Source organism: Stigmatopora nigra, chromosome 9 (assembly GCF_051989575.1).
Source record: "Stigmatopora nigra isolate UIUO_SnigA chromosome 9, RoL_Snig_1.1, whole genome shotgun sequence".
Classification (NCBI taxonomy): domain Eukaryota; kingdom Metazoa; phylum Chordata; class Actinopteri; order Syngnathiformes; family Syngnathidae; genus Stigmatopora; species Stigmatopora nigra.
In genome coordinates, this window is record NC_135516.1 from 1,470,445 (window position 1) to 1,486,121 (window position 15,677).

General features: G+C 39.8%; 2 protein-coding genes across 7 annotated transcripts in view; one reads left to right on the top strand and one right to left on the bottom strand.

The window, feature by feature from the left end:
• The window catches only part of ints15 (integrator complex subunit 15), a 33,509-nt gene extending 32,590 nt beyond the window's left edge, over window positions 1–919 (bottom strand). For 2 of the 3 annotated variants that reach the window (XR_013327455.1, XR_013327456.1), the window contains exons 1-2: window positions 653–915; window positions 1–205 (exon numbers count right to left, since the gene is read on the bottom strand). The exon at window positions 1–205 is cut by the window's left edge and continues 4 nt beyond it. Coding sequence is in view for 1 of the 3 variants with exons in the window: in XM_077724977.1 (XP_077581103.1) it covers window positions 1–191 (191 nt within the window). In the remaining 2 variants the exon portion in view is untranslated. Of the gene's footprint in view, window positions 206–652 lie in introns of all 3 variants that reach the window. The other variant, XM_077724977.1, reaches the window with a different exon arrangement.
• A 541-nt stretch (window positions 920–1,460) lies between these two features.
• Window positions 1,461–15,677, top strand: part of rgs11 (regulator of G protein signaling 11) — a 50,818-nt gene continuing 36,601 nt past the window's right edge. The window contains exons 1-5 of one of the 4 annotated variants that reach the window (XM_077723964.1): window positions 1,461–1,660; window positions 2,473–2,569; window positions 2,780–2,830; window positions 13,110–13,216; window positions 13,334–13,385. In XM_077723964.1, coding sequence (XP_077580090.1) covers window positions 1,502–1,660; window positions 2,473–2,569; window positions 2,780–2,830; window positions 13,110–13,216; window positions 13,334–13,385 — 466 coding nt within the window. In that variant the 5' untranslated portion in view covers window positions 1,461–1,501. The remainder of the gene's footprint in view (window positions 1,661–2,472; window positions 2,570–2,779; window positions 2,831–13,109; window positions 13,217–13,333; window positions 13,386–15,677) is intronic. The other 3 variants (XM_077723962.1, XM_077723963.1, XM_077723961.1) reach the window with 3 other exon arrangements.

Here is a 15,677-nt window from a genome sequence, read left to right on the forward strand (position 1 = left end):
GCGATTGCGTTTCTGTCCTTAGGTGCATGCAGAATGAATTCCTCAATAAGGTCCAACGTTTTCATGTCAACTTGAAGAGGATGCCTCCCCGACTGCACCAGATTACTTATGTATATGTCTAGATGGTAAAGCAGCTCCTTGGCAGCACTCAGAACATCACGAGGCAACAAGGACTGTCGTATGTCACACATTGCTACCTAGCGGGCTTTAAGAAAGTATATTTCAAACATTACCACAACCACACTGAAGGATAATCAACTTGTATGTATTATATTATGACAAATCAATGTTAAATGTTTTTATGTCAGCATGTACTTATCCTGGTATAAATGTCCGTGTGTCGAAAATCCAGATATGAGCGATTTTTTTAATGTTTGTTATGGAATTAATAACAATAAAATCTTAGATTCGTCAAACTTGGACAGCGTTTTCCTCGGACATATAAATATATATGTATAGGTACGTGTGTATATGTGTGTGTGTGTGTGTGTGTGTGTGTGTGTGTGTGTGTGTGTGTGTGTGTGTGTGTGTGTGTGTGTGTGTGTGTGTGTGTGTGTGTGTGTGTGTGTGTGTGTGTGTGTGTGTGTGTGTGTGTGTGTGTGTGTGTGTGTGTGTGTGTGTGTGTGTGTGTGTAATTGAGATGCACTCTTACCCGGGGAGTAATCTGCAAAGTAAAATAATAGAATGGATACGATACTAGTGAGTGTCCGCTTAAACAACCCCACAGTAACTTCCTTGTTGTACGGAAAGTCCAATGGGACACAACACTGGTTTGCCTAATCATTTCTACCCATCAATTTTATTGCCTTATATGAGTACCAAAATCCATATGCATTCGATGGATAACAATCCCCCATTGAACCAATATTTCCTAAATACCATAGAATAGAAAAATTGCACACATCCACTCTGTCTATTTCTCTCTCACTCTGTCTATTTCTCTCTCTCTCCCTCTCTCCCTCTCTCCCTATATATATATATATATATATATATATATATATATATATATATATATATATATATATATATATATATATATATATATATATATATATATATATATATATATATATATATATATATATATATATATATATATATATATATATATATATATATATATATATATATATATATATATATATATATATATATATATATATATATATATATATATATATATATATATATATATATATATATATATATATATATATATATATATATATATATATATATATATATATATATATATATATATATATATATATATATATATATATATATATATATATATATATATATATGTATATGGATGAATATGATTATCCGCAATGCACTTGAAAAATTGAAATCCATTTAGGTATTTGTTTGTTGATTATTTATTTGATTTATGTATTGAGTATCTTCTCGGACATTTTATCTATATTTAATACGTTGCTAGCGTTCTCTAATCCGCTTTTATCGCAAGTGGAGCGCGCCTAATGTCAAGGAGGATAACATGCACGTTTTCGTGCACGTTCCCGACACTACTTCACTTCACATTCGCACTTATTGGTGGTCCTTCGACTCAGAGCTCCGGCAAGCAGCACGCGCGATGACCGTCAACACCTCGGCTAGAGGGGGCTGGTACCCGGAGCAAATGGCTTGCTTTTGTAAGGTACGAATTAATCCTTTCACAAGGGTACAGTTGGAAGAGTTTTTTAAGCTGCGACCGGGTTTTAATTTGTCCCTACATGCAATTTAAAAAGATACTACATTACTAATAAATACTACATGAAACGTGAAGTTTAAATGCAAACTTGTTATATGTGGGACTTTAGATGACTGCCAGAGAAATGTTATGACAATTGAAATCGAAATATTTAATGTATGATTTACAACATAATACTTTTAGAATAGAGTATGCCGCCCGGGCCTTCAAGGCCTTCTATGCTGGCCTTAGAAATATCTGAATCATATATAATATTTTGTCCATCAATAATGTGTTTTCATATTGAAGCATTTAAGCAATCACATTTTAGCCATTATTTTTTAGCCAGGGTCAGAAATCTGCCTCAAGCCCTTCACAATCAGTTCTGCGGGCTCTGCTGCATTAAACAAGTGTCAATAAGACCGTTGCATTAACCAATCAGATTTCACCAACTATGATTGGATTTTATTTTTATTTTTTAAAGGCAATGCAAGCAAGACTGAGTTTGGTTGTACTTTATTTAGCCATTTACAATGTACTAAAGTCATCATCACCCACAAAACCATCAAAGTTCTCACTTTCTGTGTCCGAATTGAACGATGCTCGAACACCACCCTCGGGATATCAATAGCCCCTTCATATCAAAATATTAAAATTAATATTTAAAATGTGCACCAATAAAAACAAGTCACAAAAGGATACAGCATTCCACAATTTTTATGTTTGGTATGTTGTCTTAAATGCATGTTTATATAATGTATGTGTGTCCAAATTTCCAGATGGAGAAAATGATTCTGGCCATGCAAGACCCTGACATGGGTATGAAGATGAGAAACCAGAGGCTCCTTATAACAGTAATTCCCCACGCCATGACAGGTGGGTGTCTTTTGGGGTCCAAGTAGGAGTTTATTCGGGTTTGCCTGTGTGTTTGAGGGTTGGTGGTGCGGTGCATATAATTGCCGACTGAAGTAGGTCTTTCCCCTGTGCATGCATCATAAATTTTGGATAATATTGTGTGCATTCGTTTTATACGTACAATGAGTGAGTTTGTCCTCTTATGGCCCTTTCTCTGCTGTGCCTTTGCAGGTCGTGACATAATTGAGTGGCTCATGCACAAATACAACATGTGTGACAAAGGTAAGGAGCTCATAAGATTATAAATACAATAATCACTCTCAGTCTGCGTTCGAATGTCACTACTTTTCAATTTCCCTCTGTGTGTTATTATGTTATGAGTTATTTTTTTATGATCTGCGTGACAACTGGGTTTTTTCTGCAAGGATCAACTAATGCCCAGCAGAGTAAAAGTCCACCAATATTTACAGTTTTGTTATCAAAATCACTACAACTATTGCAAAATTCAAATGATATACAGTGGTACATCGACATACGACAAATTTGTGATACAAGTAAAATTTCTTGCAAATATTTATCTTGAGATACGAGACAAATTTTGATCTACGAGCACACGCGAGAGGTTACACATAAGAACATCATGGGCACTGTCTCTCTCCCCGCAACTTTCCCGTGTAATGTTTCTCTGGTCGCAACTCCCTCTTGTAATGTCTCTGCGAGCACTGGGCGGAGTGTCGCATTTTTTTAATTAATTTTTTTCTCCCTTAGTCATTGCGAATGGCAAAGCAATCATTAATACGAGAGTTATATACTCGTTGGCAAGTGGAAGTGCGTTATACTATTGTGAGGACATTTCTGTGCATAATTTTCAGAATATTTTGAAGGGAATACAAAAGCAAACTACCATCGATAGGTTCCATCTGGAACTCAGGGTGAAGCCAACCCGGCCGGCAAAAGAAAGTTCTAAAAATGTAAAACAAAATTCGAATTAAATTTAGTGTAGGGTTAGATTAAAGTTATTTTTGAGTGTGTGATCTAATCCAAGTTCATTTGTTTATGTTATGTTACGAGCGTTGCAAAAAGTCCTACCGCCCTTGCCCCCTTCTCTGTCCCTCTCTCTCTAGCCTCAACAAAATCCGTCTAATTTTATTTCTATTAAACACATTTTAGTATACTATTAAAACATTAGTTATTTGATACTTTGTTAATAGATGGCGAATTGGAACAAATAAAACATTTTTTTCCAATGCAATATTCTGTTTTTGGTGTTTTTTCAGAGGGTTGAATGAATTAATTTTCTTTTTAGTTCATTTAAATGGGAAACGTTCATTTGAGTTATGAGAAAATCGACATATGAGCTCAGTCCCGGTGAAGTTGCCTTGTCGGGCAATTTCCTGCTCAGAGAGAGTCAAAATAAATGGTTGAAACCATTGGGTAAACCAACGCATAAGTTCTTCTCCTAGTCTGGATGTCCCGCAGGAAGCTGTCTTCCCACATGCCCCATAGTTTGAGGTCTATTTTTTCTTGAGTGGGGCTGCATCAATGGGGTCAATGGATATATAAGGCAAGGCTTAAACCCCAAACCCTCCAACCTCATTGTACATCCTTTACCGTCATCCATGGATATTCATACCTGGTCTCTGGATCATTTACTAGCATTCACCTTTCAAGTCATCTATTTTCAACTGTTGATATGCACAGATTGACTCAAATTTAGTAGCAACAGTAAAATCTCAAGCAGTAATTTCCCTTAGTCCAAAATCTTCCTTCCGTGATGTGTACCACCTTCTTGACTAAGCCCTATTTGAGTTATATCCTGTAACATTAGAAGTCTTGAGGACAATGGGTCTGTCATTCTCTTGAGCACCTAGTTTGTGAACCGGTCTCTTAATCTGAATTATTTGACCTTGACTTGAACCTAGGACCCCAGAGCTGTGAGCCTGACATATTATTATATTATTAAGGTGAATATTTGGACCTTTGAAAGCCTCTCTACAATTCTTTAATGCATCCATTACAATACTCCTCTACTCCTGTACTAACAAATACATTTGTGAAGAAATCATATTTAAAATTAAATAAAATAAACATTGTACTGTAATTTCTTGTGATGAAATTCATATCCAAGGCTATGTTCTTATTTTTGGCAGTAGGCTATCTATGTGGCCAAAGCGACTTCCATACAAAAGATGGTTCTATGATGAGACATAACAATCCTCTTTGCTATATAACTATATGTCATAAAATACATTCGTAATGTTGACCTCATCCTTCTTGAGATAGGGTATGACAGATTCATTCACCCCAAAATGACAAGCAGTGGCAGCGTAAGTTTAACCTTACTTGCATTTGTTCCTTCTCACTAGTAGGACCAAAAACTACCAAAGGTAGACACTCCGCAGAGCCCGTTGAAATACTCTAGAATGGTACATTTTACCACTCCCCCATTTCATGTGGTAAGGTAAAACTGTTAAATTGGTTAATTTCTATTGGAGAGAAAGCTTGCTTTCTGGATCCCATAAACCCCCAAATCTATATCCAACAAATGTGTCTGCTGCTGAATTCTGACCTTCATTAGTTGATAAAATATCCTCATACTATTTGTGGATCTTTGAGTTGTCATCCCCTTGTTGTGGTTATTGCATTTAACGGATACAGGAACCTGTTAATTGTTGTATGTGTTGCCAGGATATCATGTACATCCTCTCCAGCTGGATGGCAGCGGCCATATTTCAGTTTTGTTGGCGAGCTATTTCCAGTAAACAGGATTGAACACCTCAGAAGAAACTCACTCTGTGCTTGATTAAAATCCCCTACAGAGATAGGCGCCCACGGGAGATTTTATTGCACCTGAACTAAATTAGTGGCCAGGAATGAAAAAAAAGGTGTGTTAGCTGGTGTAGCGAAGAAAGAGACACCCGGTAATTAAATCCACATATTCCACCCAATATTTTCAATTGTAGTGGCTGTGAATAAAAAATACAGTCTGGATCAAAATCTTAAAACCAGTTGAAAAACATTTAAAATTTCCCATTAGCTAATTTAGATCTAAATGTGGTTTTAAGTTGAACTGTAACATGTAAAAGCAAGAAAAGATACAGTTTGGAAAAATTATATTATTGAAAACATAAGAAATTGTTACATATTCAAATTTATACTTTCACTAGTTTAGAACCCTTTTGGCATTACTCAAACTATATCTTGTTTGTATTGTCACTCAAATCATTAATGTGTTCATACTTATATTTTAATGCCTAATCTTTGTAATTGATTCTCAACACAGGGCTCCTTTGTCCTGCAATTCAACCTTGTATCTAGGGCCTCATAAATCTTGAATTACGGATGTATGTGAAATTCTTCTCTGAGCTTTCTCCCTGTCCTCATGAGCAGAATTCCACAATTTTTCTCAAGCCTGTGAGTGATAAGACTGGCTGGAAGTTTTTGAAGTTCCTTTTGAAATAAAACATGCCTTTAATATTCAAATTAAAGCCAATTTTTGCCTGCTGGAAATGAGATATATAAACGGGAAGCCAAGCAGGTGAGGGCATACTTGTTTGTCACCACAAATTGTGGTTCACTCTGGTAGACTAGAGGGTAGTAGCCCTCTATAAATTGTGGTTCACTCTGGTAGACCATAGGGTAGTAGCCCTCTATAAATTGTGGTTCACTCTGATAGACTAGAGGGTAGTAGTCCTCTGTCTTTGGGTGGGGGGATGGGACCTGACTGATGGTGAGTTGGCCCTGACGGGATAAGATGCCGTTCCAACTCGGCTGACCCAGACATTGTCTGATTATAACGGCTAACAGAGTCACCATCAAGGAGTTTTAATTTCCACGCCCGACAGAGCATCTCTCATGTCCAGGGAGAAGCGATGGAAATTGAGTCCGAGTGGACCATGTTTAGCGCTTCTATTGCCAATGCAACTGAGCGTAGCTTAGACCGCATGGTGGTCAGTACCTGTCGTGGCGACAATAATCTCCAATACTCGTTTTTTATCATCAAAGTGAGATGCCCGCTGGGTGGCTGCTTTCGACAAACTAGTGTTTGTGTGATACGCCATGGATCCCGAGGGTAAAAGGGAAAATAACTGAGGAAAACATAGGATTCAACATTTCATGGATCATTTGCATTCATTGCAATGCGGAAAGATTGCCGGAATGTTCACTTTGTAGCGAGAAAATAACAAAAACATTCATGCGGAAAGATATTTTCAGATAAGATTTAGATTACATCTCCAAACAAAGTTTTGTTGCAATCCGGGAGATAAAGCATGGAAAACCATTCACAGGTGGCGAAGGGGCATCTTATGTGCATTCCTTTATATTGTTGATTTGTTGAGTCCTAAAAATAAAAGGACAATAAACTATAAATAAAATCTAATTTCTTTATTGCAGTTCTTTAATTTCACTTTAAAAAATTGAAACGTAATCCATTAAAATGTAAACTCAAACCTGAGGGGCCATCGTACCATAGCTGTACGTGGTACGTCATTCTCTACAGAATGCACTGTAGGGAAAATAAATATTTGGTAATGAATGTTCATGATGTATTTGTAGTTAGGTTTGGGCCAGGCTTCGACTTCAGGCGAAAGGCAGACTACACCAAAGACTGGTCACCAGTCAGCCGTAGGGAACACAGAGACAACAATACGCACTCACAATCATACTACCACCTGCATCGAAGTCAGGCAAGTGCGGGGGTTACTGGAGCCTAACCCAGCTGACTTCAGGCGAAAGGCAGACTACACCATAGATTGGCCATTAGTCAGCCGTAAGGAACACAGACAGACAACAATACGCACTCACAATCATACTACCACCCGCACCGAAGTCAGGCAAGTGAACCTCTATACGGGGTCGGGAGCCTTTTTGACTCTGAGACGCATAAAAGCTAATTTTTAAAATAACATTTACAGTGAGAGATATTGTCAAGAATCCGCCAAGGTATACGGCGAAATCGGAATCAAAGATGCAGGAAGTCAAACGAGAAAGGAGTGCACGTGCACAAAACTAAAGGCTTCAATAAGAATTACCAGAAAAAGCCATAAAAAACTTAGAACTGTGTAAAAATCAAACAAAGAAACAAAACTAACAGGGGGTAGAACATATGCACACTAACAGGGCGACGACATAACCAAATGCAAGCAATACTCCATCCAACGACAGGAATACCAGGGCACAATGTATAAATATACGCCCAAGGGATAATTATCAATCAAACACACCTGGTCACATAAGGCAGGAGAGCAAAAAGGGACACACATCAGCCAAACAGCACACACAACTCCACCAAACTCCCATACAAAACATAACAGTATCCCAAGTAATCCTCAAGTCTTGGTGGTCGGGTGGCATCCGTGGTCTCCAAGTATACGCCGTCGTCCACGGCTTCCACGAATACGCCGTGAGAATCGCCGTCCACGGCCTCCAGGTTTACGTCATGAGAATCGCCTTCCACGGCCTTCTGGTTTATGTCGTGAGAGCCGCCCGTCACGGCCTCCAGGTTTGCACCGTGAAAGTCGCGGTCCACAACCTCCAAGTTTACGCAGTCGGGGTTTCAGTCCATGGCCTTTAAATCTACGCCAGTGCTTCTCAATTATTTTCTGTTAGGCCCCCCCTAGCAAGAAGAAAACTATTCGCGCCCCCCCACTTCCCACCGTGACTATAAATAAAATCATTTTATAAAATTGTTATAAGTACAACATTTTATCCTTATTAACATTAAAGAAAAGGAAAAATAGAAAGAAATATAGTCAAACTTACAAAGAATAACTTTATTAAATCTTGTTTTAAGTCTGTAACAGAAAAGATTTTAAGTGCATCAATGCCTGAAATAAAAAATAAATGAGAGTGCCACTGCCAGCTACTGTAGTGGATGCGCAATTACACTTTATACTAGTACGGCCAAGTAAAATCCTGTTCCCCAGGGTTACACACGCCCCCCCAGGTATCGCACCGCGCCCCAGGGGGGCGCGCCCCACTATTTGAGAAGCACTGATCTACGCCATCGGTTTCTCTTTCCGCCGTCAGCTTGGACCCCACCAAAAGGATGGCAGTCCACGGCCTCCAGTTTCTCGCCCTCGTCTTGGCCCCCGCCAAAAGATTGGGCGTTCTCGGCCTCCAGGTTCCCGTCAGCGCCGGGGCCCTCGCCTGGAAAATTGCCGTCACCATTCACCCTAAATCGGCGCCAGCCGATTGCAGGGTATAAGGAGACGGACAACCATGCACACTCACCCATACCTAGGGGTAATTTAGGAATTGTCATTAACAGCATATCTTGCAATCACGCTGAACTGCAACAAATGGTTCGTGTCTGTTGACTCAAAGCCAGAGAAAAGAACGGCGCTCCATTTATGTCCTTCAATTGTGTTTCCTCCGCTTTGTTTGCCATCATGCAGCATGTTGCAGCACGGGGGCCCCACAAAGCATAGTGCTTTCCCCACTCCTCTTCTCCCTCTACACCTCAGACTTCAAACATAATACAGGCACCTGCCACCTCCAGAAGTTCTCTGACGACACCTATTGTTGGACGAGTGAAGGACGGGATGGACCTGGAGTACAGGGGAGTCATCACAGCCTTTGTTGACTGGGGTAGGCAAAACCACCTCTACATCAACATCAGTGAGACAAAAGAAATGGTCATCGACTTTCGAAGGACTCCTCAACAGACCACTCCGGTGACTCCAGAGTAAAGACATTGAAATCGTGGAGAATTTGAAGTACCTGGGTGTTCACCTCAACACCAAACTAGACTGGTCGACAAACATAGATGCCATGTACAAAAGGGGCCAGAGCCGCCTCTACCTATTGAGGAGTCTACGGTCCTTTGGAGTGTGAAGGACACTGCTGAGGACGTTCTACGACACTGTGGTGGCATTTACAGTGTTTTATGCGGTGGTCTGTTGGGGATGCAGGAGCACCGAGAGGGACAGGAACAGGCTGAATAAGGTGATCAGGAGGGCCAGCTCTGTTCTGGGCTGTCCTTTGGACTCTGTGGAGGAAGTGGGAGAGCGGAGGATGCTGACCAGGATGATGTCCATCATGGACAGCACCTCCCACCCCTCGCATGAGTCTGTGGAGTCCCTTCGAAGCTCTTTCAGCAAAAGACTGCTGCACCCTCATTGGAGGAAGGAGCGCTTTCGCAGATCCTTCTTCCCATCAGCTGTCAGGCTCTTTAAAAAAAATGGCTGTGTTTTAGGACCTACCGTATGTATGTACATCGATGTGTATGTTATGTATACATGTGCTTATATATAAATATGTCTATGTCTGCCTCTGTCTATGTTTATGTGTGTATATATATATATATATATATATATATATATATATATATATATATATATATATATATATATATATATATATATATATATATATATATATATATATATATATATATATATATATATATATATATATATATATATATATATATATATATATATATATACATACATACATATATATACATGAAAATCAGACATAGGCATTGTCGTCATCATTGACTTGACAAAAAGCCTAGTAGTCATCATACCCTCAGCAGCGTATGACGAAATTGTATAGTGCTTCTCCACAAGTTCGTCTTCCCAGGCAAGACCCATTTATGACATATTCATACTTGTTAGCTCTCCGCCTCCTTGAGCGCCATCAATCCGTCGACTGCAAGTGTCCTCACCGATGCCAACAAAAATAAGATGGATCACTTACCTCTTACAGTCTTCTTACTTACCCTCCCTCAGTCAGCCTGTAGAAGCCAGATCCACGCCAAACGAACTTCCTGTTACTTCACTGCGACTTAATTTCATAGAAGGGATTTGTGTTGTCGTCACGTCTCGTGTTGCTGCAGGTTCAGAGTCCTGATGACTATTGATCCAGCGAAGCTAGTGGAACTATAATCACCTTGCCAGATTCGTACGCGTAGTTGCGGCTGGCGAGCTTGCACCCTGCTCAGTAGCTCTTGGCACACTTTCTGTCTACCGCAGGGTATTTTGATGGAAAGGTAGTATGGCGCGTGTCAACGTGCTGCTTTACATTCGACCATTTCATCAATGGTACCAGTCAATTATGGGAAATTAGACACACTGCAGACCATGCTCCCTCCAAAAAATGGTTCATTTATTCTGAATATACGATACTCCATTTTTTTCTTTTCGCCATCTTCTTTGTCGAAGGGTTAGCTTTGAGCTAATGACCCGAGAAGACTGACTCAAAAGGGGGTGCTTACCTGTTTTCCCAGCAACGGCCAATGTGGGACAGAATCATCCAATTAAATTTAATGGACGATTGCTCCTGCAGCAAACTGCAGCCCTGAACAGGACACGAACAGCAAAAAATCGATGGATAGATTCAACAAGTAAGGATATTTTGTTTTATCTGCAAGCTATATGCAATCGTCAAAAGAGAATTGCAAGCCGGAGGTTCCCAACTCTGCTCTTCAGGTGTCAAACTCTGGTTGGTTCGCAGGCCGCATTGACATCAATTCGATAGCATGTGGGCCGGACCATTTTAGACATAATATTTAGATTTTTTTTTTACAAATTTGATTAAAAGAAATGGAGCAAAAGCCCAAAATATTCAGTTTATATAGATATAAAGCAATGCCTATTTGAGCTGTCTTTTCTTAGTGATAGGTTCATTAATAATTACCCTTTGTAATAATCAATAACTGCAGGCAGACATCTTATTCAATTATTGACATTTAATTAAATAGATTGGATCACAGATAAGTAACCTTAAGAGGGGAGATCTTCCAAAGTATCCTCTAAAACAGTATTTTGCGTACAGCTTTAAGGCATTAAAACAAAAACAATCACGCCTTCATTTGACCTAACAATAATATAACAATTACATAAAGAAGCCCGAAGTGCGTCACGAGTGTTATGGACGTGGCAGAAACAACATATTTGTTATGGAAATGGAAAATATCCCGAGTCCTTGCCCGATCAACCACCCTCACAGCCCGATACTGGGTGAGATGTAGCGTCAACAATCCTTGGAGAAGAACATGTGCGAGTGGACTAGGTGGCAGTTTATGACCTGGAGCCAAACAATAGAAAGACTTTTAATGATTTAACAAAGAAATAAATTACTACACATATATGCATAATAGTAACACAGAATAAACCCAACACTTAGTAAGGTAATTTCTTTTAATAATTTGTTTTTCATTTCAAAAGGAAACAATGATTTATTTATTCTGTTCATTATTGAAGCGGAAAACTAAATATTTTTAAACCATTTAATTATAGATTTTACAAATTATTTTTTTTACTAAGAACACAAAAGAAAGAAAAATATTAGAAAAATTGCAATTATTGATTTAAAAAGGAGAAACTCAGGACATATGAAATACATCTATAACCTTCATTTGAATTCGATCGAAAGTCGGAACTTGATTTGGATGATGGAAATCCAAATTACAGTTTCCGTTTTGGGTATTGTATGGTCTTCTCCACTGTGACCGTAGCATCCAGAACTTGATGTAAGACAGTATTGTCTGTGAATGTTCCCAGGTCCTCATGGTGGAAAGTTTCCCATTGTCTGTTCAAAGAAGTTATTAAGTCGGGTAACGGCGTCATCAGGCCATGTGACATTGGTTTGCCTTTGTGTCTATGTTTGTCGACTAAAGGTAGTGTAAGATGAGCCAAGAACACAGATACGTCATCTGACTGTTCAAAGTGTGAGCACGGTATGACTTTGTATGCACCTTTGATGTTTGATTCTGGTGATTGTTCATTATGTCCAATATTAGGGAGAAAGCAATCTCTCAAATAATTACCTTTAAAATATGAATATATTATGTCTCTGTTGGTCAAAAAGGTTCCCAAACCTGGTTTAGGCGGATGTTTTCCAGAACGTACCAATAGGCGTTTATATATAGTGTGTAATATTGCGATCCATGCGGCCTTGGTGGAGTGATTAGCGCGTTGGCCTCACAGCTCTGAGGTTCTGGGTTCAAATTCAGGTCATGTCCATCTGTGTAGAGTTTGCATGTTCTCCCTGGGCTGGCGTCGTTTTTTTCCAGCATGGTCGGCTGATTGGACACTCTGAATTTCCCCTAGGTATGGAGAGTGCATGGTTGTCCGTCTCCTTGTGCAGGGCGATCGGCTGGCCACCGATTCACGGTGTCCCATGCCTCTGGCCACGAGACAGCAGGAATTGGCTCCAGCACCCCCTGTGATCCTAAAGTGGATAAAGGTGTTCAGAAAATGAGATTAGATAATGCGATCTATGGGGGAATCGATTTTTCTAAAACATTTAAATAATTTAAAAAAAAAACGCATTTGATGCAAAACGACAGTTGTATCATGGGTTAGTGTTGCAGTATTTCTATCAGAAGGCAAAACGCAAGACAACGTTTTGGCTAAAACTCAAATATGAGGGGATAAGATATGGAGAACATCATTCTTATTGATGTGATGGTGTGATTAGCATGTTTGTTAGTGTCAAATAGGCTAATGATTATCCCTGAAAAGTTTACATGGATTATTTTTTTATAACTTGAGGGCTAATATTGAAAAAAAAATCAGCAAAGGCATACTTTTATTTGTTAATCCTCCAGAGTGTCTGCATCTTGGAGGCATGCTGCTGAGGTTTGGCTATATTTACCCACTCAAGGAGCCCTGGTCGCCAGTGCTGCGTCCTGATGATTCACCCTACCGCTTCCAGGTATTTTTTTCTTTAACTGTATGCTCATTTCGTCAAACAAAACATGGATTCGTTTGAATAAAACATAGTTCAGTGACTTTAATTGGTTATTAAAACTACAAACAAACTCTTTTTCAGACGCCCTACTTCTGGACGAGTACTCAATGGCCAGCCTCTGAAATAGATTATGGTAATTTAAGCTTGAAATTATAGGTAACAAAGTGATGGTTTGGGTGACACATCAGTAGACAGAAGACAAGACAAAGTCACTCGAGCAGCAGTTTGTGAGACACAAAAACATTCGGTGATTGGGATTTCATGAGGAAGGGCGAGTGCTCTGAATTCTGAATGGCAACACATTCAAAGTAAAACAGTAAATAATTATGAGAACCCTATCAAGGTGTGACACATGCTCGCACAAAGCATCCCACACACATTTGGCAGTATCCATTTCTGGCTGAGGTGTACTTATGATCTTCTGTGTGGGGAATACACAACCTTCCAATTGTGAAATACACTAAAGTCACGGGTAGACTGGGACGGGACTCAAATGCAGGGTTGCTCTTTGCATAAAATGTTCTTTATTGTTCGAAACTGGCGCCCCGGTGTGAGAGTGGGTCGTGTGTTTTCAGATCGAAGGGTCGATCCCAGGTCCGGAGCTACCTGTGCGGAAATTGCAAGTTCTTTTTGTACTCCGGTTTCCTCTCGCATCCCAAAAATATGCAGTTGAGTCTTGAACACTAAATTGCCCCTAAATATTGATGGGTGGATGCGTGGATGAATGGATGGCTCGTAAATTCCCCAGACGTCCTGACTCAAACTAAAAAAAATCCTACTTAGTCGTACACATTGAATTTAAGGCAATGAAAGAATACATGTGATTTTAAGAAATATTTCTATTCATAATGTTGACGTCAAATCACAAAAAGGCTGCATGTGGGCTGCATGTGGGTTGATAAAACAGCTATTAAAACAACACAACAATATAGAATCATGACTCTACTTACGAAATTAATTGGTACCGGAACTTTTTTGTAACTTTAGAATTTCGGAAGGAGAGGTGTACTCTACATGTAAATCCTATAATCTGTTCCATAGTCCTCACACAACTACCAACTAAACCCTTTCAAATTGGTTACAGTGTCCCAATTTTGTATGAACGATGTGAGGAAACAGACCATAATGAGAGAAAATTATAAGAAAATAATTTGTAAATGTCTTAAAAGCTTACAAAATGTTTCCATGTAGAAACACATTAAAACACGGAGTTGTGTGTGTGTGTGTGTGTTTGGATATTGCCTATAGTGCCCGGGGGGCGCAGAGCAAGTTAAGCCCGGTGGGTCGGGGACACAGGAGAAAATCAAACACAGACATCCACCTCAAACCCTAAGAAGACATTAACAACCACATATACACATAAACACACGTTTCATAAATGCAACATTAAGACCTCAAACAACAACATTAATCAACAACAAACATTAATGTTTTCTGATTTCTTTAGAATTTTAGATTTCACCCGTTTTATTAGTCGGTACCAGGGCCTTCAAGTCCTTCTCTGCTGGCCTAAGAAATATCTGAATCATAAATTATACTTTGTCCATCAATACTTAAATATTAAATAATTCCAAATTGTCTGTTAGCTTCCTTTCATTGCTTTTCCCTCTGGTTGCACTGCTTCCAGATGTGTGTTTTCAAGTTGAAGCATTTAACCAATCACATTTCAGCCATTATTCGTTGCCAGGGTCAGAAATCTGCCTCAAGGCCTTCACAATCAGTTCTGCAGGCTCTGCAGAACAATGCCTTGTTGCGGGCCTATGGATACGTCATCGCTTTCACCAACTATGATTGGCTAGTGATTCGCCAGAGCTACCAAAGTGTATCTGTAGCGAGCTGCACAAGCGTATATATTGTTGTGTTGGTTTATAGCCATTTTCAAGACGGACTATGCCAGAAATACGACAGAACAGGCTCGACTTTCAGCATTAGTTTCTTTGACGATAGAAAAGAAGGAAGAAAGAAAGGCAGATGGATATTGTGTACAGTTAAAAAGGATTTTTGGTGAGTAAAATAAAGCTATATTCCTAAATAATATTTCAATTGTGGGCCCGGTTTTGATATCTGAAAAGCTCCAGTGTTTGTATTTAATCGCTAAATGCTGTTGTTGTTGTTGTTGTTGTTGTTGTAGAGGCAGCGCCCAGGTGGCCCTAACATAGGGTACGCCTGGCTAGCGCTAGCACCTTCGACGGCTCAGTCACCAGCATGTCCAGGGGGGGTGAGGCGACACCGAAGATCTGTAGGCGGAGGGAAGAAAGGCCGGGGCAACGCTGGAGCCAATGTTCGAGATCTTGCATCTCTTCCCGGCAGAGGGGGCAGGTTGGGTCGAAGGTGGGGTTGAGAAGGTGACGGTAGGCTCTCAGGCTTGGGTGGTGGCCCGAGCGGAGGCGGGCGATGGGAACCGCGTCGCTCCGGTTCTTCACGC